At 45.6% G+C, this 24670-nt stretch overlaps 1 protein-coding gene across 3 annotated transcripts in view; it reads left to right on the top strand.

Moving 5' to 3' along the window:
• Positions 1 to 24670, top strand: part of LOC146871423 (sodium channel protein type 4 subunit alpha-like) — a 1828482-nt gene that overhangs the window by 620009 nt on the left and 1183803 nt on the right. For 2 of the 3 annotated variants that reach the window (XM_085651070.1, XM_085651069.1), the window contains exons 6-7: positions 2554 to 2645; positions 5225 to 5506. In XM_085651070.1, the coding sequence (XP_085507196.1) occupies positions 2554 to 2645; positions 5225 to 5506 (374 nt within the window). The remainder of the gene's footprint in view (positions 1 to 2553; positions 2646 to 5224; positions 5507 to 24670) is intronic. The other variant, XM_085651071.1, reaches the window with a different exon arrangement.

The raw sequence follows: 24670 nt of genomic DNA, 5'->3' as shown, positions 1-24670 counted from the left end.
TAAATCACAGCAGGAGGCACCATGAGTAGCGCTGTTAATGAATAATACAGGAGGAGCATTTATTTAATGTGCTGTATTAGGGCTCCAGAAAGGCATGCACGCTGAAGGAAATGCTCCATGTTCAAAAGTTGTTGGCAAGAAGTGATTTATTAAGGCTCCGGAGAGGCATGAAGGAGCTGGCCATAAGCAGCACAATAATGTGCAAATTATTCTGTGAAGAGGCCTTACCAGGATGCGATAAGGAGCGGTAGTCAGAGTGCCGTTTTTCAGCTCCGCTTGCGGTGAGAAGGACCATGCCCCCGGTCTTGCTTTATTGAGCATTAGCTTTATTACAAAAGTGCAGGACAAGCACTGCTTTTCAGTGGAAGCACACAACTCCAATGTTTACTCAAGGAACCAACATTTGGATGTAATCTAAGCCCTTCTCTCTATATTGTGATTCTGATGATCCCATAGGGAGTGGCAACAACTGAACTGTCAAGCCAGACCTAGATAGGATTTAGAAAGAAAAGAAAGTCATCCTTCAAAGAATCATACAGGAGCCATACTCCAAGCTTCCAAACTTACGTCCAGTTGAAAAAAACCTTTACAATCTTTTCTGTGAGTCCAGTCTCAGTCACATAGTAGACTAGAGCATACAAATGCCCACCTGTTCTCCAAACAAACTTGTAGTATGAGGGTACCAATACTTGACAGACACAACCAGACTGCACCAATATTTGCCTATACTAAGAAAGAAACTTAACAATAACAGAGAGATTAAAGTGTTAAGGAGTACCTGGAGTGATGGTGACTGTGACCATTAAAGCAGCATGTACAAAATAGGAGAAAAGAGGACAGATTCAATTCAAAACATTTTCATGCACTCCTCTCTCCTAGTACTTACTTGAATGGGCCGCTTAAATTAACTAATAAGCAACTTCATTTATCATTTCCGTGGCTCTGTAATTTAAACTAATTCCCACAAATCACAATACCCACGTGCAATTCATAAATATTTCCAATAAATCACAATTCTGGATTACAGTGAACCTCCGGTAATTATCTCAACCAATCGTTTAGAAGAAAAAGGCACCAGGATAATGCTGCCCTTTTCTTCACAGTAAGTAAATTATTAGTTGAAGTTTATTTATGTACCCAGGCCTTCAAATTCTGTTACAAAAACGAAATGTGTGTATTTTAAATAAATTCCTCTGGAAGCTTTCTGCTATAAACATTATAATCGTCTCAGTTTCCCTGGGATTATTGGGTTAATTTATGTAGTATACATAGCTCACCTTCCTACATAGGCTTCCCCTGTTCCCTTCATTCAAATTTCAAAGTAATCCCTACTTAAAACGTCCTTGGTGCCCTTGATCAAATTTCAAAGTAAACATGAAATTGATTGATCTTGCTACCACTCTCCTTAAAACCATCTTCTTGCATTGCTGATTAGCCAGTCAGTTCTTTATTCCTGCTCAACTGTCCCATGTACACGTATCAAAGAAGTGTTAGACAGGGATGGTGCAGGACCTATGCCTGATACCTTTCAATTTCCTTTCCTAGAAGAAAGGTATGAGTCACTAGGAGGAAGATGTTTAATTGTACTTTGCAATCGCCAATGCATTTTTTGCAAAATGGGTTTACCTACCTATGCCAAATCGCAGTATGGAAGATCGGTACCTTTCTCTTTGCGATTCAGTATGGTATGCAATTCAATGTGGTACGTATTAGTGGTTTGCAACTGCAATGCAGGCAGAACCATAGATCAGTTACAACGTCTCCTTTCTGAATGAGATTGAAAGTGCAGGGGACCACTGCATTGTCCTTCATGAGGGTCTGACAAACACAGATGAGGTGGATTAAATCCTCTTTCCCCTGCTAGCAGAACATGTCCACCAAACTCTAAATATGACCCTTAGTTGTCTATTTAGTACTCTGACAACATTCACTGTTTTGCAAGAATTGTTCCAGCAAAATGTCAAAAGACAGGTTTTTGTTCTGCAAAATAAGTGAAACAATCTACTTTTACTACAGTTTCTTAAAAAGGAAATTTTGCAAACATATTTAAATTTCATGAAATGTAAAAAGGTTTCCCAGAATTGCATAACACATATTGAAACACAGCCCTGAATTTCATACAGCCCTACTTTTTTACTTGCAATGTTCTTACGAATATCTCCAGTATAGGAAAATAATGTTCAAATAAACATTTTACATTGCTTAATAATCAATGCCCAATTTGTATCCTAATAGAACACGCTTTTGCCATACTTGTTGCTGTGCCCTATGGTATAATAATAGACATTAAAAAAAGGGTTCCGAATCTGCTGATGAGAACTCTTGTATCTGCATTTTGAAAAGCAGAGAATGTTTGGCTTGCTGGCACCTTTAGCATGTTGTCTTTATCGCTTGTAAGTCTAAGGCTACGCTGGCTGAGCACCATGCCGATTGTTGGAAGGCTCTCACTTGGTGTTGAGGGGACAGATTTAATTTTTGACTGAATAAGCATAATGCTTCCCACTTTCTCAATGTCTTACGGCACCAACTCCCTGTTTCTTTTTCTATTCATAGTTATACCACTGAATTTGTAGATTTGGGAAATGTTTCTGCTTTAAGAACATTTCGTGTTCTCCGTGCACTTAAAACAATCACAGTAATTCCAGGTACCGTATGCATGCTTTAAATGCCACCTACAGCAGGCATTCGTTCATTCTGTTAGAATTGTTTAAATGCTATGTTGTGACTGTTTTGGGTTGCTAAATTGTTTTAGAAATCTAGCTCTCCCTACACCCTTTCATTGCATGTATTTATTTATCACATATTTTCGCTTGAAAGCGGCACCCTTGGGCTGGGGGTAAAGCTGTGTAGGTATGGCTAAAGCTTTTGTGAACAGAGTAGCGTGAGTTTTGTGACTGATCAATCAAGGTGTGGTTGGGAAGACGCTCCTGCAACAGAAGCATACCTTATATTTTACAATAAGACTGGCTTTAGGTGAGGTTGATATCCAGAGGTTAGCTGCTCGAGGATTGTGTCCCTAGTGCAAGGGTTCAGTTTATTGCAGAGGAATATTAGAGTCTACCATATTTCGCAATACCTCTATTGGCCGGCAAAGGTTACATGCTCTTGGGCAATGGGTTTGTGTATTTTGTACCCTGCAGGGTATTGATATGCTACATTGTTCACACTGTGGAGTTTTAGAATGATGATATTAGCACTACACCCAATGATGTGTCATGGGGAATTCATGAGATGACTAATAATTCAGAATCAGGTTCAGAATCGGTAGTGCACATCCAAATGCTGACCATGTCAGATGGATTTGTGGATGTTCTGCCTAGGGGGTGTTAGGACTAGCATTTCATCATCAGACGGGAAGAGGTAGCTGCAAACTGGACTGCTATGGGCTTGTGGTGGACATGTATTATTATCTCTGTTTGTTCTTACTTTGGTGCAGGAGCAGTCTAGATCATGCATGACCTGTTAGGAAATCCTAAATTAAGTGTACCTTCTGGAGGCGATAAGAGCCAGCTGCTAGTAACTTTGGCTTTCCTGATTTTGGAAAGTGCAGAGCATCAGATTGTCTCTTGGGGTGTTCCCAGATGGACGTAGTGACTTTTTTCGACTGACCATAGTTATGTGGGTTTGGATACAATTGTTTCTAGGTGTGTTTTGTTGCACTTAAAAATGGATGGCCATCTGAACTCTTAAGACACCATTAATGGCTAGCACAGGGTGCAGTGTTCAAGGGGAGTTTGTGTTTGCCACTGAATTCAGGATGCACTAGTGACTCATATATCAGCTCAACCTGTTTTCTGCTGCAATAATTGACTAGCGTTGGATGCCGTGCCCTCTGTGTGCATCTGGACTAAGTTGTTTGCACTTCCGTTAGGAATAGATTTTTGATCAACCCTCATACATGGTTTTAAACAGTAAGACAGATTTGAGAAACTCCTAGTTATCTTGCGGCTGTGTGAATAGATCTACTTTTTTATAGTACAGTAAACCGTTCTGAGTTCCCGCTCTGCTGCTTGTCTAATGAATGGGTATCAGAGCTCTTTTGAAACTATAGGTAGGAGGAGATGCCCAGCCTGAGCCTCCCAGTTCCCTCACCCACTGCACACATTTCCCTTCTGTGTCATGCCTAGTGATAGATATGATGAAGTAAAGCCTTAGAGCACGCCCTAAAACACTGTGCAATCCCAAGGTCAAAGCAAGGCAAATCTAGAAAGCAAGCCCCAGGTAAATCCTAAAGGCTGGGTTTCCACCAAGGGATTATCAGGTCACCTTGCAGACAATCTTCAGGCTCATTTAGTGCTACATAATTTAAGCAGTAATTACATTTTCACCAATCGTATTTTTGATACAGACTAGGAGACCAAATGTAGCCACCATTAATAAGTTTAATGAATACCGTTTTTTCATCAATACGTTTGGAAATCAATTCCCGAATTGTCCATATCTGCCCAGTCTATGATACCTTCACATTGCACTCTCATGATTCCAGATCATGCTTCGTTTTTCAAGTGTCTGCAATTAACGTTTAAATTGCACATTTTAATTTTCTAAAAGTCTTATGTGATATTATTCAACATTATTTTTCAGGTGTTTCACTTAGTGCTCCTTTCACTGCTAGAGAGACTTTCAGCTACTAAAACTACGCCGAAATCTACTTATTTACATATTTTGTGTAGCCACACAAATATTGCCGTACAGCCAGTTATGAAGCTTTGTACATACATAGCTGGTACAACGATTAATCTGGGTAGGGTGACGCAGGGTACAAAAGACAATATGTAGGCAGGCATCATTGGATGATGGCTGTAGTGTGGCTAGGTGGATATGTTTGTTTTGGGGTCTGGTGACTTCAGAAAGTAGGTATTTTTGAGCAAGGTAGACAGTCAATTATCCATGAACTTATGATCAGTTTAACCCTTATTAACTCAAAGCCTTTATAAGTATGTGCATTGTATTGTTGAGTATGTGAAGCTTCTTAGTGAATAACAGTGTGTTGCTACAGATTGCATACTAACCAAAAGAACTTTATGCTATGAATGCAAAGACCCCAGGATCTGCGTACACTCCTCAGGCACATCTTCATTTGACTTGCGAATTTGATTTTGGTCCATAAGATCAAAACATAGAAGTTCACTACATATCTGAAGAGTGCTTAAAGGTGTGCATGGCTTTGTGAGTTACTTGCATCAGACCACCACTAAGAAAATACTTTATTTCCTTCCTCCAGGCCTTAAGACAATTGTTGGGGCATTGATACAGTCAGTAAAGAAACTTGCGGATGTCATGATACTCACTGTGTTCTGCCTCGCTGTCTTCGCACTTATTGGCCTTCAGCTCTTCATGGGTAATCTCAGGCAAAAATGCGTGCGGTGGCCTTCCCCCAACGACACCATGGTAGACGATTACATGTTTGGGATTGACAATAGCACGTCTTTCAACACAACAGTGAACGATACAACGGCGATCAGTAATAGTACTTTTGACTGGGAGGAGTACATTCACAATGCAGGTAAACAGATGCCTTATGCAATGGAATTATTTTACGTAGCATGGCTTCTTATAAAACGATTCTTTATTCAGATTACAAATTGGGTGGATGCTCTTGTACACAGTTAATGGTTGTTGATTGAGACTGGCATTTGAGTGGACCCTCTCATATAAAGGGTGCACATATGTGCTCTTGAGATGTAAAGTTGTGAATATAAATGTCTTCAATCACTCACATACTCACTTTTCAATAATTCACTTTAGCCTCTTTTTTTGCTGGCTAAAAAACTAACAGCACACACATACAGCTTGTAAAAGAGCAGCGCACCAGCTTGCAAGACTTATTGTTTACAATAAAAGGCCAAAGCTCTGGTGCATGGACCAAATACAGATTGATTCCTACTAATTAGTGTCCGTCCAACCCTTGCGCTGTGATTGAGGTACTTTTTTTGTACATCCAGCCTACAACAGCGCATGCCCTTTGCCACTTCTTTACTTCCACACCCATCAACACTAAATTTTTAGCAGTTGTATATAGCCCTAACTTGAATCCCGAAGGTATTGGAGCGCTCTACATAAGTTAAGTTACACTATTCAGTTACATTACAGAAGGAATTCATTATTTTAGTTTTTTTAGGCACAGGGATATTAAGGGATTTGCAAGGAATTACAAGATGCAGAGCAGACGCTGTGACTCAAGCCTGGTTTCCCAGTTCCAAAGTTGGCAGCTCTCGCCATTATGCCATATCACGTCTTCTTCGTGTTGCCGACCTCAGTTTCCCCACCCCTCAATGATTGTTGTCTGAGGAGTATAGTACTTTTTTATTTTTTTAAAGAGCCTGACTTCCGGCAAGCGCTCAGACGGAGACCCTCAAGAAACACATTGCCCGCTGTCATAAAAAAAACAGCTTCGCTCCGCTTGATATCTCTAATGGAGTAATAGCCCACCTTTCCAGGAGGGGAGCTTGGAAAGGTCTTGCTACATGCTTTGAATTGCAGTCTGTCTGCTCTCTACATGAAACAAGCATTTGCAATGCAATAGGTCTCGCATTTACAAGAGTTTCTGCTATTGGCATTGTAAATATCAATGCCTTTTAATTATATATTTTAAATATCTGCAAGCGGTGCATAAACACGCACTTTGTGCAGTCATTGCTTACGAAAAGCAAGGCTGGCAGTTACTACGCCTCTTTTACTGCCAGTCTTTCTTTTCGTAAGCAGGGACTATAAATGCGTGTTTATGCACCGCTTGCAGCTTTTCCGAACACATAAATAAAAGGCATTGTCATTATAATGCCAATAGCTCAAATTCTCGCAAATGCAAGACCTATTGCATTGCAAATGCTTGTTTGGAACCCAGAAAGTGCTGGTCACTGTTTTCCAACAAAACTTTGATTTTTAAATGAATACTGAGTTATAGCTCAGCGTCACATGCACACGTAACACTTGTTTAGATTTAAAGAAAGCTCTGGAGGGGTAACGTTGCACCTGCTACCATGTGTATGCAACATAGCTCCCAAAGTTTCAGATTGCTACGAGTGACATTTTTATAATTTCAGTGTAATTATGAGTAACATTCAACGACTATAAGTGACACTTTCCTGTTACTGCAAGCAAATACATGCTGCACGTGCAATTTTTCAAAATGTTTCCAATGCTCCATTGCTAAGACCAAATGAAATGTTTGAGATAGAACCATAGCCGCAGAAGAAGAAAATGTAGTACAAGCAGGCATTCCCTTTCAATCTGTTTTTAGTAGAATACAATATGCCATGGACAGTGTTACAATATGCCCAAAAATGTAAAGGTAAAGAAATTATAATTGAGCACGTGTTACACATCCATGCCATTACATTTGTGTTAACCTAATACAGTTAAGCCCATGCTGCTGATATGAAATAAACACAGTGCACAGCGTGATTAACCTGCCTGCTTCCATTTCACAAGTGCCTGGAGGGCTCAAAGCTGAATGCTACGGCCAAGCTTTGTTTATACATCTTCACCTTTCACGTTTCTTGGGCCTTCGGGATGGAGAGTCCGAGGCAAGTCTCCTCTCCTAAGGATGTCTCGCTCTGGTTGACAGCAGTTTCTAAGGTTTGGAAACCCTCTGCATGTTGTTTTCCGGCAAGATGTTGGAAAATTAAAAAGCATGCTGCCTGGTATCAGTCATGTTTGCTAAAAACCCTTTTAATGGCTGGTAGCATACAGAGAGTGCAGAACCAATGAGGTGCAGCGTGGACAACAGGATACCAGCCCCATACGCTCTCTGCCTTCTGTGGGCGCCGAAACACGAAAAAGAATGTTTTAATTGATTTGCCAATAATCCAACACATTTTATCCAGCCAGTTTCACACAGGCTGTCTCCTATGGCATATGGCAGTAGCTCATTTATCGGCATGATCCCTCTGATGCACTCCGCAGCATTAAAACTCCTAAGACTGAATGACAGTGAGAGCAGGTCAGGCTGGCCCTTTTAAGCCAGTGCACGGCCCCTGCACTGCGCTTAAACAAGACTCCAACTCCATTGCACACACACATGTCCGTGAGTGCTAGCGGGTCGGGAGCAAAGGAAGTGCCATAGGTTTCTGCTCTTCCTGCTAACTGGTGCCACAAAAACATCCTGCACGGCACCCGTAGTGCCTCCTGCAGAGAAGCACACACAGGCAACTGTGCTGTGGCACCACCTTGTCTTATCGGGTGCGGGCACAGAAGAAAAGAGTAATACTACTGCTGCCTGCCAAACACGGGATCCAAGTGAAGCTGGGCCTGCCTCTCGGTGTTGTCAGTTTCACGCTGAATGCAGATGGCACAGAGAGTCCGGCCTGACATTCTCACAATGCCGATACCATAAACAAAGTATCCGGCTCTGGTAGTCTGCCACAGCGATCTCTACCGCAGCTCAGGCTCTAGCCTCTGCCTGACACTGTGCAGCCCCCAGCCCTTTCTGCCTGCCCTGACACTGATGGTGTCTCACAAGGAGTCTCTGACTGCGCTGCTGCAGTTTTTCGCGGTGCCATGGTTGTAACTTTATTGTTTTTATTTCACAGAGACTTAGCGCGCAGCCAGTCAAGGTGCTGGGAATGCGTAATCAGTGAAAGCAAAAAATAATGGTGCTTCTGAAACAGGAGTCGGACCGGCTCGATTTAGCACAGGGATCCCACGGCCTTAAGCTGCAACGAGATACATGGCGTCTGTACGCAGCGACGGGTGCCAAGCAAAGTGGCTCTAGCTGAAGTCGTGGTGCGCTTGGGCAGGCTCAGTGCAGCTGAGGGACCCTGCGCCCTTACACCAAATTAAAAAAATAAAAGAAGCAGCAACAGGCGGAAAAGGACGCGCGGGTAGAAAGCTACAATTTTTAAAAAGTAGTCCCAAAAGGAAAACAGAAGCACGGAAGCGGGCGAAAACTGTACTTAGGAGGTGCTGCTTCCGGAATAAACGGAAGTGGCGCATCGGATCTACAGCCAATAATAGGGCCGCTAACAAAAGCAATGCGAAAGTTTACTAATGGCAAGCGGCAGGAAAAATTACCCGGCAATAGGCGGAGTTTCATCCCTGATACTGATTACTTGATGTCTCGGAGAGACATCGTATGCACGCTGCCTAGGCAAGACCTAAAAATAGCAGCAGTGGAAATGCCTCTTGCAGCAGCAGAGCTGATTACAACATTTTACACCAGAGTAAAGTGCACCTAGAGAAGACTTACATGGCATGGGCATTTAATCTCAGATTCAGTCCACAGTCACCAAAAATCCCCAAATATTGAATCGGGCTTTGAGAGCGGGCCTGCTGATAAAGGAGAGAGAGGAAGATTATTAGCAAGGGTGTTAAAAAGAAGTAATTTCGTTTTATTCTGATTAATTTTATATCTCTCGATCATTTTATATAGCTCAAACTCATCTAGCACTTTTTGGATGATCAGCTTCTCTAGCCTCAGATATAAAATTATATCATTTTCAAACAGCTTTTTATTTGACCATTCCTAATACGGGGACCTCAATCCCTTCATTCTTGTGAATCTGGAATGCCAGGGACTCTATAAAGAAGGTAAATAAAAATGGAGACAGAGGACACCCCCTGATGGGTTCCCCTGTTCATGTCAAATACCCCTGCAAGATTAGAATGTACAAACTCCTTCGCTTGTGCCCCTTGATACAGATTCTGTAGCATTGTGATAAACTGGGCATGAAAGCCAAACCTTGTCAAGCCATAGAAAAGCACATCTCAGTTAACCCAGTCAAATGCTTTCTCTGCATCCACTATTACGAGAGCAGCAGGAGTCTGGTTAACCTCAAAGTAATCAAGAAATCAAAAGGGCAGTGAAGAGGAAACAGGTTGAATCGTCCTCCTCTCAATACTGTTTTACAACACAAAGATTCTACCGTTCTTTTACTAGATACATTAGTCACTTAATGGTTCTAATCAAAAAAGGGTTCTAAACAAAAAACGATTGTGTCGAAAAATCAAGCACCTTCTCTTTTATGTTGGAAAGGCAGTCCTTTAGAAATTGTAAAATACCCCTCACACACTGAAACCTAAATCAGTGTCATGCTTCATCATTGGGGTCTTTCCGACCCTCTACGGGTCGGGGCGTGCTACGACCTACGTAGACGCGGGAGCACTTTTATTCGTGATGGTGATTATGTGTAGTGTGTGGGGTGGTAGGGGCGTGAAAAATATGTGAAACAGTTTAAAAATCTCCTGGCTAGTGGAAAAAATAACTTTATTGCCTTCCCTAGCTGGAAATAGTAACAAGCATTGACATAGCCAATAGGTCTCGCCTTTGGGACCTTATAAGTGTTTAGTTCTCCAGTATTAGGGTGTCTTTCATAGATTCACATGCTTGAATATTCCCCGTCGTCGGAGTGGGAGTCCCACGGTAAATAATATAGCAAAATATATACAGTCATAATATATATATATATATATAATATATATACATATACATAAGTAATCATATAAAAACAGAGATATAAGTAAGTGATAAACATCAAGAATGTCCCTATATGAAATCTCCATAGAGATACATGGAAAGAGAAAAAAGACATTCACAGTCTATCACTGTCATTATGTTAGTCCAAACTTCGGCCAATCAGGCGCCAGCTCCTCTCTAGAACCTTCTCCTCAGAGCTCCTCACCTCAGATTTTCTACCGCACGTCGTGTGACAGGGAGTCTCCCTGAGCTCTGCTCAGTTTTTGTCAGTCAGAATGTCTTCAAGTAAGAAATCTTTGTTTAGACCTTGTTCTTCGTGTGGAAAGCTGCGTTTATTTTCTGAGGACCCACACAGTAAGTGTATTTACTGTTTGTACCCAGATCATGAAGTGGCAAAATGTAAATTTTGTAGAACCTTTTCTACAAAGACTTTGAAAGACAGAGAGGCCGTCTCTTAATATGGCTACAGAGACTAAAGGATAAAGAAGACCCAGTTTCTGATATGGAAAGTCTTCTTTCTGGCCGCTCTCAGACAGCCTCTAAGCGCAGTAGTGTGCAGGAGTTACCATCTCCTTTCCCGAAGAAAAAGAAACTGTCTTTGACTCTGACAGCTGTCACATCTGCTGTCTCACCTACTGTTTTGTCGCCTTCGGGACATTGTTCTCAGGCTGTTGAGGCGTCTACTTCCCAGTCCTCAGGAAAAAGACTGGCCGCCTCGTCGACGATTCTACGACGACGAGATCTGCAGTGTCCGGGTCGTCGACGGTGACTCTGACGACGACATCAGCTGCGTCTTCGTCGACGAGTGTTCTGTCGACGTTATCCTCGTCGACGGTAACCATCAGTACCTCAAGGTCGGTAACTTCAATATTGCCCATTACATCGTCGTCGACGAAGAAGGCAAAGGTTCCGTCGACGAGAACTGTGTCGTCGACGAAGAGTGTGAAATCGACTCCGTCGTCGATCTCGTCGGCGTCAACTCCGTCGACGAAGAAGAAGAAGATTCCGTCGACGGTGGCTCCGCCGTCGGCGGCGGCCTCGTCGACGAAGACGGCTCCGTCGACGACAGCTCCGTCGACGTCGAGTTCGTTGACAAAGATTTCGTCGACGACTGTTCCGTCGACCATCGTTCCATCGATGATAGCTCCGTCGACGAGGCCCTCCCCGAAGACGTCCGCAGTGCATACCATGCAGCAGTCGACGGCAGGTTCATACATAAAGATAAGGGTGAACAGAATATCATCTGCCCAGAGGTCAATGAGGGAGCAAATTCCCGCGACTTCAACGCAGGTTTCATCTTTCGCTGGGGCTCCTTTGATGCCATTGCCACCTAGTGCTAGCCTAGATAGGCAAGAAGAGATTATTCCTGTAGAGGATGCGCAGCTTCCATCACCATTATTTGCAACGGATTCGGATCAGGAGTCTGAAGGTTTACCGGAGTCTTTTGGAACGGCGCAAAGCCCATCCGACTTAATAATTAAGTGCCAGGACGACAGTAGTGAGGATGAGGAACAAAATTACGTTCAACAGGTCCCTGCGAGGCAAACAACGGCGACTCTGCCATTGTCGCTCATAACTAATCTCCAACGCATGTTGGACGATTACAACCAACGTTTTCCTCTATCTCCACAAAGGTCTGAGGTACCGTTAACTCCTGTGGTTCCGACTAATATACCGCCGTTACCAATTGGAAATCCTTTACCTTTGATACCGTCTGCACCACCAAGACAGGTTACAGAGAGATTGTTACCTCACTCGGAGCCGGTGGAGGACGCCCCTCGAGAAACGGAAGAGGGTGAAATCCCAGATGATGATGGGGATGTTGATAACGACGATGATGATATGGCGGAGTGGGACGATTACCAGGCACAGACACCATCCCCTTCTCAGATAGTATTGGGTGATTCACCTCCAGTGGATATAGCGAATTTTCACCAACTAATGGAAAGGGCGGCACACCGTTTTAAACTCACAATGGAGCGCAGAGAGGAAGATTGTTTCCTTTATGATTTCAAGAGTCAACCTTTTAAACAAACTCATACTATTCCCATTGTGGAATTTATCTGGGAAGAAGGTAAGAAGTTGATGAAGACACCAAATACCTTGCCAGCACAGGTGTCTCGACTAGAAAAGAAGTATAAGGCACCACTAGGAACCCCAGCATGCCTCACGGGTCAGGCTAGACCGGAGTCAGTTGTTACACAGGCAGCACAACGTAGGGCGAAAAATCCTGCGTCTACTATCACCGCGCCACCAGATCGTGACGGACGTCGAATGGATGCCATAGGGCGTAAGTTTTCTTCAATGGCTTCTACTGTGGTTAGAGCGGCTAATGCCTTGGCCATCTTGGGTCGCTATGACCGACAAGTGTGGGCTGACATTTCAGATTTGGTTCAAGAATTACCAGAGCCATCTAAGGTTGAAGCAATGAAGTTGCTCCAGGAGGGAGAAGCAACATCTGCGGAAATAATTGATTGTGCAGTGGACATCGCATGCACGGGTTTCCGTCAGCTTGCCGGAGCGGCTGTTCTGCGCAGGCAAGGATGGTTAAAATCAACATCCTTTCGTCAGGAGGTTCAGTCCATGATCCTAAACATGGCTTATGACGGAGAGGCGTTATTTGGTAGTCACGTCGATGAAGCACTCCAGTCCATAAAGAAGGATACTGAGACTGCTAGATCTTTAGGAAATCTACAATTTCAAAGACAAAATTTTCGTGGTGCACGCGGACGTGGCACCTCCTCAAATTTTCGAAGGGGTAATAATCAGTACAGACCCTATAATCAAGGATCCAACCGATATTCGTATGGCCAGCACCAGCAGTCATCACGACAGCAGGCCTCCAAGTCGTATAGAGGGAAATCCTCATACAGAGGAAACGGGTCAAAGAGACAGTGACTCTTACTTGACAGACAAGGTTGGAGGTCGAATCTCTCTGTTCTTTTCTCAATGGTCCTCCATCACAAAGGATCGTTGGGTTTTGGACATTGTGAAAAAAGGACACGCTTTAGAATTCACCAAATTCCCTCCGCCCACACCACCTTCCGGACCACCACCAGCTCACATCAAAGAACTTTTACATCAAGTTGGACTTCTAAAGCAAAAAGGAGCTATAGAATCAGTGCCAGTATCTCAAAGGGGAAAAGGATTTTATTCCCGGTTCTTCCTGATCACAAAGAACAACGGAGAGTGGAGGCCCATCCTCGATCTGAGGGCACTAAACAAATATCTAAAGAGCCAGTCCTTTCGTATGATGACGCTAGTAGAAATCTTGCGTTTACTCTCGCAAGAAGATTTCATGGCAACGATAGATCTCCAGGATGCCTATTTTCATATCCCTATATTACAGCGGCATCGGAAATTCCTGCGTTTTCGAGTGGGTCAACACGATTTCCAATTCAAAGTGTTACCGTTTGGTCTACGCTCGGCCCCTCGAGTGTTCACGAAGGTACTAGCCCCAGTGATAGCGTTTCTGCGACTCCAGGGAGTGCAAATATTTCCATATCTCGACGATTTTCTCCTGAAATCCCAGTCAAGCACTCACCTGCGACGACACACGCTTCTATGCCAGGACGTGTTTCGCTCATTAGGTCTTTCCGTAAATGCAGCAAAATCCCAAATTCACCCTTCACAAAAAAGGGATTTTCTAGGAGCAACTCTGGAGACGATATCAGCAAAAGCGTTTCTCTCCCAGGAGCGTCTACAGAAGATACTGCGACTGGTCACTGTGATCAGGTCAAAAGAGTCAGTTTCTGTGAGACTGTTGAAATCATTTCTGGGGATGGCGTCATCGTCCATTGCCTTGATTCCTCATTGCAGGCTGAGAACACGTCCTATTCAGGAAGCACTGGATGCTCAGTGGCGTCAAGTAACGGGATCTTTTCACGACATGGTATGTGTCACAGATCAAATGAGGTCTGCTCTCGCATGGTGGACAATTCCAGCCAACTTGACAGAAGGCACATCTTTTCTGTCGGTGACGCCGGACAGGACAATCACGACAGACGCCTCATTAGAGGGATGGGGCGCTCATTTGGAAGATCTCTCGGTAAAAGGAAGGTGGTCCACACATCAAAGAGCTTGGCACATAAACAGGTTGGAGCTGATGGCCATTTTTCTAGCTCTAAAATCATTTCTACCTTTGATCCAAGGAGAATCAGTGCTAATACAGACAGACAACACAACCTGTATGCACTATGTAAACAAACAGGGCGGAACGAAATCTCCAAGTCTGTCCAAGTTAGCTCAATCAATTTGGGACTGGTCGCTCAATCACCAAATCATGATTACAGCAGTTCATCTACCAGGAGTATCCAATGTCTTAGCGGATTCCCTGAGCAGGTCCTCTTCTTCGACCCACGAGTGGGAGTTACACCAACCAACTCTAGAGAGGATATTCCAACAATGGGGTCGTCCGCGGCTGGATCTCTTTGCTACTCCGGAGAACCGGAAATGCCGCAATTACGCAAGCTGGCATCCCCACAAAGAATCGCAGGGAAATGCCCTTTTGATGAACTGGTGCAATCTATTTGCGTACGCTTTTCCTCCAATTCCCCTCATACCTCGGGTACTTTGGAAGATGAAGAGACAACCTTGCCACCTGATTCTAATAGCCCCACGCTGGCCCCGACAAGCGTGGTTCTCAGAACTGCTCATGCTGTCCCAATGCCAACCAATCCTCCTGCAACATCGGGCAGATCTGCTCACGATGAGCGAAGGGAGAATCTGTCATCCGAATCCCTCCTCACTGAGCTTATCGGCCTGGAACCTGAACACCATGAGTTCGCCCATTTAGACATCCCACAGGATTGTAGGGATATTTTGGCCCAAGCAAGAGCACCTTCTACGATCAGGACGTACAAGTTTATATGGAAAAGGTTCTGCCACTGGTGTGCTTCTAATGGAGTCCACCCGATACATTCCACGGCGCACCAATTACTACCATTCTTCTTGCACCTAGCTAGTTCTGGACTGTCTCACGCAACCTTGCGGGTTTTCCTAGCGGCAATTTCCCGTTTCCGACAGGATGGATCAAATTCCCTTTGTTCCTCAAGAATAATCAGTCAATTCTTTAAAGGCTTGTTTCGAAAATTTCCGCCGATTCAACGCCCTCCTCCGTTGTGGCATCTTAACATTGTGTTGGCGCAATTAATGAGACCACCGTTCGAGCCCATTCACAAGGCTGACTTAAAATATCTATCTTGGAAGGTGGCCCTACTTCTGGCACTAACGTCTGCACGTCGTGTCAGTGACATTCATGCTTTTACCATCAAACCTCCGTTCCTGCAGTTCAAACCGGATGCTGTAGTGTTGCGTACCAATCCATCATTCCTACCCAAGGTGCCTACTGATTTTCATATTAACGAGCCAGTGATATTAAAGACTTTCTTTGCTAATCCTCAGACACCTGCAGAGCAAAGATTGCATTCTTTGGACGTGAAGCGATGTTTAAAGTTCTACATCAGTAAGACAGCTTCGTTTCGAAAATCTGATCAACTCTTTATAGCGTATGGACGCTGTCATAAAGGACGTCAGGTTACTAAGCCGACGATTGCACGCTGGATTTCGGCAGCTATTGTTTTCTGCCACCAAAAGGCAAACAAACCTCTGCAGTCTTCAGTGAGAGCACACTCGACTAGGGCAGTACCATCATCTACTGCTTTATTTACTGGAGTACCTGTGCAACACATCTGCAGAGCAGCTACGTGGTCGACCAGACACACGTTTACTAAGCACTACTGCTTGGCAACTTTAAGCGAGGAGGAAGCTGCAGTGGGACAGGCAGTGCTACGCAATCTTTTTAAATAAGGTGAGCCTCTTCCTTCCCTCCTCCATATTGTTTCCATTTACTGTTGAAATAATGGTTCTTTTACACTTATATAGATATTCAATAATATCATATATATAAGAGTATTGATTAGCATTACAACTGTTTAGTGCTCTTATCACTTGGAAACAATAATAATTGTTACTGCTAGCTATTCTATATTCAAGCATGTGAATCTATGAAAGACACCCTAATACTGGAGAAGAACAATTGTTACTTACCTGTAAACAGGTGGTTCTCCAGTATTGGTGTCTTTCATAGATTCACATGCGACCCTCCCTCCTCCCTTCAGAGGCTCACTTCTCCTCATACACTCTAAAGTCACTTTGGTGCTACGAAAATCTGAGGTGAGGAGCTCTGAGGAGAAGGTTCTAGAGAGGAGCTGGCGCCTGATTGGCCGAAGTTTGGACTAACATAATGACAGTGATAGACTGTGAATGTCTTTTTTCTCTTTCCATGTATCTCTATGGAGATTTCATATAGGGACATTCTTGATGTTTATCACTTACTTATATCTCTGTTTTTATATGATTACTTATGTATATATATTATATATATATATATTATGACTGTATATATATTGCTATATTATTTACCGTGGGACTCCCACTCCGACGACGGGGAATATTCAAGCATGTGAATCTATGAAAGACACCAATACTGGAGAACCACCTGTTTACAGGTAAGTAACAATTGTTCTTATCCAGCACAATATCCTTGGTGCAACAACATCAACTGTTGCATGGCTAAACACTTGTAAGATCCCAAAGGTGAGACCTATTGGCTATGCCAATGCTTGTTTTTAATCATCACTGTCGGTTTGCATAAAGCGCTAAACACCTTTACAATCCCAATATTACATCATTTAGATATACCATGTATAGAATCAACCAACAATTGTAATATACAAATTCATCCAATTCTGACCAAGGGAGGATAATATTTTGTTTTATGATTATTCAGGCCTCTATATACATCTACGTTTGTGTTTATTTCGCTACACCTGAACCGCGTAAACTCACCAGCATCTATCGCTATATTCTTAACTCAATCATCCATCTATGCGCCCAACCAGCCCATTCATCAGTGCATACATCCATCAACGCAGCCATGCATCTATCCTTGCACTCTAGCATCCAAACATCCAGCCATCGGAAACTACACCATTTCTTAGATGCTCACATTACCCGTAAGGGAAGACCAAGATATTTCTGAAACATGCTAGCACACTATGGGCAGGGCCACTGAAATTATGTGATTCTGAGGCACAGCATTTTTCACATAATTATGGATTTGCCACATAATCCATCATCTGCTACATAATCTGCAGATTTTAAGAAACATTGTTTCTAGCCCTAGGGGATCAAAAGTTACTAAACACACGCCAACATGATAATGAAGTAATACTACCACAAAAACGGGCCGCGCTGCGCCACATAATTTCCATTTTCTTGCTGCATAATTTAGTCAACGCTGCTGCATAATTTGGTCCTCCCGAGCTGCATACTTGTGGCTCCCAGTACTTTAAATGGGTTGAAACTATCAGGTACTCCACTTCTTTAATTTGGAACGGATAGAACAGGCACTTCTTGGCATTGCTCCAATGCATTTAAAGGGAGAGCACCGCCACTTCTCAGCAGCAAACGGGCACACTGGGACAAAGAATGCTTCTATATTTCCATTTCAAGCACTGTGTGGCCCTATTGGCGCAAGCAAATGACATCATCACGGACACACCAGTCTCAGAGTACATACAGGGCATTTTATATGCTGTGTCTGATGGCATTAGCGGATATCACGTGTGTTTTTTCTGTGTACAAAGGGGCTGTAATAGACCACGTAGTTTCGTAGATGAAAGAACACGAAAGGGTGCTCGGTGTTCAGCTGTAAATTGCTGTCAGCTTTCGGGGAAATAATACAGAAGAATTTAGCCATGGAGCTAGTCCAAGTTTGCACTTACATGTCCAGATTATATAAATTGGGCTGGCACCGGTACAATTCTCAAACGACATTTGGATTGATTTGCTGATGCACAATGTCATTTTTTAAGAATGTTTATTCCTTCAAATGTTGCTTATTGACCTTTTCAGGCAATGCAAATGTCCCTGAAACGTTGCACTTGCTCCAGCAATGTATTTGTGAAAACTATGTCGATGCATCATTGTATGCGGTCCGCCCCAGACCAAATGGTTGCTCTAAACTCTAGGCACACCCTAGCTCGTGACAAAGCACTTTTACATGCATGTCCCCAGAACCCTCACAATAATACTTCGAGAGTAACCTCATAACAGACCGACCCCTCACTTCAGCCTGTCCGAGCACACAGATTCCCGGTTTCTAGTCACGTCCTATCTTCATGAGGACTTACTAACACAATGAAGCAGGCTTTGGAGGCGGATTGGGGACTAGGCGGGCTGCCACAATCTCAGATAGTGGGGTCCCAACCCCACCCACCCCCCATTCATCATGTTTTATTCAAAATAGCACAGCATTTCATATCTTGGGCGGACACGCATCATTGGCGGCATCGTTATTTCTGTATGGCCTTGGGTTGTCACATGAGTCTAAGTTTGAAAAGATAAATGGCTTCTGTTTTGTATAGCGCTTACTAACACAAAAAACTTGCCTCGCGACGCTGCTTTCTGACTTGTGTTTTTTTATTACTCATTATAAACACATTGATGTAATTTAGCCACCAGAATGGGGTATTCTGTGAAGGCGAAACAAGAGACCTATATTTTGTTCAGGTGCTCTCTTGGGGGAGGGGGTGCTAAAGAGAAGCTTCTACTGCGCCCCCAGACCCATAAGTACTTGATAGCACCTAGTGATGGTTCACATTTTGCTATTGTTGGTTTACGTTTGGCACCTTCAACGCCTGCAGTAGCACCCCCTCCCCCGTCAATGTTAATTACCCAGCACCACTTTCACCGAACCCCCACTCCACTCCCAAACCCCCTACACGTTGTTTATTTTTGCGCGTGTACGTGCCACTCCTCAGCTACATCCTTTACACAGCGTATTCCATGCGTGTCCAAAAAACACAAACCGAAAAAGGCCCACTCCCGTGGGACCTCTGGGACTGCAAGACAAAGAAGCAGCTGTTTGGCAACACGTCTCACCCCAAAACAGCAACTGTGATGTGACAGCATCCACTGAATATGAAGATCTCATTCTGTGGCGGGGAAACAAAAGGTTCGGCTTCCCAGAAAGCTGTGACAGCCAGGGCTTCAATGTGGGCAAGAAATACCAGGCTTCTGACATGGCACGTGGGAAACGGAAATATTCTAAAGTATTGTATTTATCGCTTTATAATATACTGAAACGTCATGCTATATTAGCCTACAATACATCACCTAAAATCGCATTATATCATAATTGAATTGTGCTCTTTTATATAAAATATTATATTACTGCGTTATCATAATCTTATCGCGTGAAGAATGAACAGAAATTGGGCCACATACGTGACCTGTGCTATCGCAACTGCGCGTCTTTTAACCCTTTAACGCCTGCATGATTAAACAAAGCCCTGTGCCATACAACACATCCATCTGGTGCCCGCCTGTGCCCCTTTTCTAATAGCTGTGTAAGGTTTGCCTTGAACGGGTTTATTTAGAGGTTGCACGAGCCTTCAAGTGCAGTAGTGTGTGCAAATTGCAAAGGCAATGAGCAAACAAACCTCCCAAACATAAAGGAGAAAACCAAGGGGGAAAGGCAGGCAATCGGATTAAGGAAAGATCTGGATGTAATCGCGTTTTCATGAGGAAAGAATCCGTCCCTGAGGCCGGCGTCCCCACTCCCAGCCAGGATTCAGTGTGCCATGGGGTCCTGAACACCGCTAGCTGTCCGCGAAGGAGCATGCACTCTACACAGAAAAAATCCGGGCATTTGTTTATTTTGCATATGTGACATTTCAAGGTTTAATACGAATGTGCAATGAGAGTCCAGTGAATGCTGAGCACCGAGTGAATCAACTATTCCCAGACCCACACAGTGCTAAGAAAGGGGTTCGCTGCCCTGACACCCCCACTCTTCACCACAGCTAGTGCCCTCAATGCACATCAACGCTGTTGCACCCCCGATGCCCTCGGAGTGCGGCAGGGACACGCAGCGTTTACCTTGTGGGAGCGAGCGCGATAATTGCTAACACATGGCGCCGCTCGCTCCCGCAAGGGAATCTCCAAACGTGCACGCGTTGCCATTCAAAGCAATGCAACGCATGCACGTTTTTGACTGAAATACTGAATCGATTTCAAAAGGTCTTTTTCCTAAGCAGCGCATGCGTGCTGTGTAGGTGAGACCTAAAAATGGGGAGGTGTAGATGGTGTACTATTATGAGTCACTTTCTACAGGGTCAACATGTTTCAGAAGCCATCCCCCTGGCTAACTTCCTCAGGACCAAAAACGATCCCTATTTCACCTCAATCGGTGGAATATTGGTTTTGTAGTACATATGCCTGCTGGTCAAAAGTACTGTTCTCAAAATGCCATACTCAAGCAGTCAAATTATCAGTCAAATCATGATGTTCCGGTGAGCCACAAGAAGGTAATCCCTTGGTGAATGCGCTACCTCCAGCATTGTCTGAACACAGGCGCCTTTCACCTCTCGTGCCAGCTTATGAGGCAAAAACCTTATTAAACCGATAGATTTGAAATAATCTACCATTGGTATTAATTTGACTGTCTGAGTATGGCATTTTGAGAACAGTACTTTTGACCAGCAGACATATGTACTACAAAACCAATATTACACCGATTGAGTTGAAGTAGGGATCGTTTTTGGTCCTGAGGAAGTAAGCCAGGGGGATGGCTTCTGAAACATGTCGACCCTGTAGAAAGTGACTCATGATAGTACACCATATACACCTCCCCATTTTTACTATTTCCAGCTAGGGAAGGCAATAAAGTTGTTTTTTCCACTAGCCAGGAGATTTTTAAACTGTTTCACATATTTTTCACGACCCTACCACCCCCACGGGCTACACATAATCACTATCACGAATAAAAGTGCTCCCGCGTCTACGTAGGTCGAAGCACGCCCCGTCCCGTAGAGGGTCGGGAAGACCCCAATGATGAAGCATGACACTGAATGCTACCCCCGGATGCTACCAAGCATCCCCGCGACGCACCCATGGACCCTTCGTCTGCCGATCCTGCAACTTCTCCTGCCTCCGAACCTGCACCGCACCCGCCAAGACTGGAAGCAACAACCACCTCAAGTGCATCATGCTCAACACCCGCTCCATCCACCGCCACGCCGTGGAACTCTGGAACCTCCTCGACACCGCATCTCCAGACGTCGCCTTCCTCACGGAAACCTGGATGAACGCCTCCTCAGCCCCCGACATCGCCATAGCCATCCCGGACGGCTACAAGATCATCAGGAGGGACCGCATCAACCAGACCGGAGGAGGCATCGCCATCGTACACAAGAGCACCATTCGCATCTCGACTGACTCCATCAACACATTCAGCGCCGCCGAATACCTCCACTTCCAGATCCACACCGACCCCAAGACGACCCTCAGAGGCACCCTCATCTACAGACCCCCGGGACCGCGCGCACAGTTCTGCGATGACATCACGGACTTCATCAGCCCACACGCCCTCCCCTCCACCGACTACATCCTCCTCGGGGACCTCAACTTCCACCTGGAGAACAACAACGACCGCAACACCACCGCCCTGCTGGACAACCTCGCCAACCTCGGACTCAAGCAGTTGGTCAACACCCCCACCCACTACGCCGGCCACACGCTCGATCCTATCTTCTCCTCCAGCAAGCACGTCTGCTTCAGTCACTCCACCGGACTCCACTGGACCGACCACAGCTGCGTCCATTTCAGCTTCGCAAAGAACACGGTCCACCACCACCCGAAGCAGGTTCCCCACAGGAACTGGAGCAAGATCACCGCCGACCAGCTCGCCACCTCCCTCAGCCAGAACCCACCCGTCAGGACAACAGACCCTAACACAGCAGCCTGCAACCTCACGCAGTGGCTGACCACAAGTGCTGACTACCTCGCCCCACTGAAGGACCCACTTACCAGGCCCAGAAGCAAGAAGGCTCCCTGGTTCACCGACGAACTCAAGGACTCCAAGAAGGCCTGCCGCACCCTCGAGAAGGCCTGGCTCCTCGACAAGACCGCCGACAACATGACCGCCCTCAAACTCGCCACCCGCAGACATCACCAGCTCATCCGCACCACAAAGAAGAAATCTCTAAAGGAACGACTGGACAAGAACGCCCATGACAGCAAGGAGCTCTTCAACATCGTCAAGGAATTCTCCAACCCCAGCACCGGCAACAACGACATCACCCCCTCACAGGACCTCTGCGACTCCCTCGCCTCGTACTTCCACCGCAAGATCGCCGACATCCACAACAGTTTCGGCGCTCAACCCCCGCACCCATCGATCGAACCTACGCACCCAGCCGCCATCCTCCAGACATGGACCGAGGTGACCCCCGAAGACACGACAAGCATGATGAACACCATCCACTCCGGATCTCCGACCGACCCATGCCCCCACCACGTCTTCAACAAAGCGGCCCCCACCATCGCACCCCACCTCCGAGACATCATCAACACCTCCTTCAACACAGCCACCTTCCCGGAGAGCTGGAAGCACGCCGAGCTCAGCGCACTACTGAAGAAACCAACAGCGGACCCGACCGACCTCAAGAACTTCCGCCCCATCTCGCTCCTTCCCTTCCCGGCCAAAGTCATCGAAAAGGTCGTCAACAAGCAACTGGCCGCCTTCCTCGAGATGAACGGATCCCTCGACCCATCGCAGTCCGGATTCAGAGCCAATCACAGCACCGAGACCGCCCTCATCGCAGCCACTGACGACATCCGAGCCCTGCTCGACAACGGTGAAACAGCGGCACTCATCCTCCTAGACCTCTCCGCTGCATTCGATACTGTCTGCCACCGCACCCTAGTCCAACGCCTCAACGACACCGGCATCCAAGGGAAGGCCCTGGACTGGATCACCTCATACCTCTCCGGAAGAACACAGAGAGTACGCCTCCCGCCGTTCCGCTCGGAGGCCACCGAAGTCATCTGCGGCGTCCCGCAAGGATCATCGCTCAGCCCCACTCTCTTCAACATCTACATGAAACCACTAGCTGCCATCGCTCGCAATCACAACCTGAACATCATTTCCTACGCCGATGACACCCAGCTGATCCTCTCCCTCACCAAACACCCCGACACCGCCAAAGCGAGCCTCCACGAAGGGATGAAAGACGTCGCCGAATGGATGAACAACAGCCGCCTAAAGTTGAACACGGACAAGACAGAAGTCCTCATCCTGGGACCATCGCCCTCCGCATGGGACGACTCCTGGTGGCCCCCAGCCCTAGGCACCGCACCCAAGCCAACAGACCACGCACGCAACTTGGGCGTCATCCTGGACTCCTCCCTATCGATGACCAGACAAGTCAACGCCGTCTCCTCATCTTGCTTCCACACACTCCGCATGCTCCGCAAGATCTTCCAATGGATTCCGACCGAGACGAGGAAGACGGTCACCCAGGCCCTCATCACCAGCAGACTGGACTATGGAAACACCCTCTACGCCGGAACAACAGCCAAGCTTCAGAAGAGACTCCAGCGCATCCAGAACGCCTCCGCCCGAATCATCCTGGACGTCCCCCGACGCAGCCACATCTCGAGCCACCTGAGAGACCTACACTGGCTCCCTGTCAACAAGAGGATCACGTTCAGACTCCTCACCCACGCACACAAATCCCTCCACGACCTGGGCCCAAGGTACTTCAACGACCGCCTGACCTTCTACACGCCCACCCGCCAGCTACGATCGGCGAACCTCGCCCTCGCCGTCGTGCCTCGCATCCAGAGAGCCACCGCCGGAGGAAGATCCTTCTCCTACCTTGCGGCTAAGACATGGAACTCCCTGCCCGTCCACCTGCGGCTGACCCAGGACCACCTCGCCTTCAGGAAACAGCTCAAGACCTGGCTGTTCGAGCAGTAGCAGACCCCCCTCCCCAAGCGCCTTGAGACCCTTCTGGGTGAGTAGTGCGCGATATAAATGCCATGATTGATTGATTGATTGATTGAATCAGGTTACAGTGTGTGAGGGGTATTTTACAATTTCTAAAGGACTGCCCTTCCAACATAAAAGCGAAGGTGATTGATTTTTCCACACCATCCTTTTTTATTTAGAACCCTTTTTTTGATTAGAACCATCAAGTGACTAATGTATCTAGTAAAAGAACGGTAGAATCTTTGTGTTGTAAAATAACCTCAAAGTGATCCAGTGCGTGTATTAAAAAGTCTGTATTCACCGACATCACCCGGTCAGCCACAAACCCAATTTGATCATTATGTAATACAGCCTGGGCTGCCGGAGTCATGTGAATAGCCCATACTTTCATTAAAAGTTCATCATTTGCATTCAAC

The sequence above is a fragment of the Triturus cristatus genome, chromosome 1_1, assembly GCF_964204655.1.
Source record: "Triturus cristatus chromosome 1_1, aTriCri1.1, whole genome shotgun sequence".
Taxonomy (NCBI): domain Eukaryota; kingdom Metazoa; phylum Chordata; class Amphibia; order Caudata; family Salamandridae; genus Triturus; species Triturus cristatus.
The sequence above is the reverse complement of the archived record's forward strand: the minus strand, read 5'-3'. Positions and strand labels throughout refer to the sequence as shown.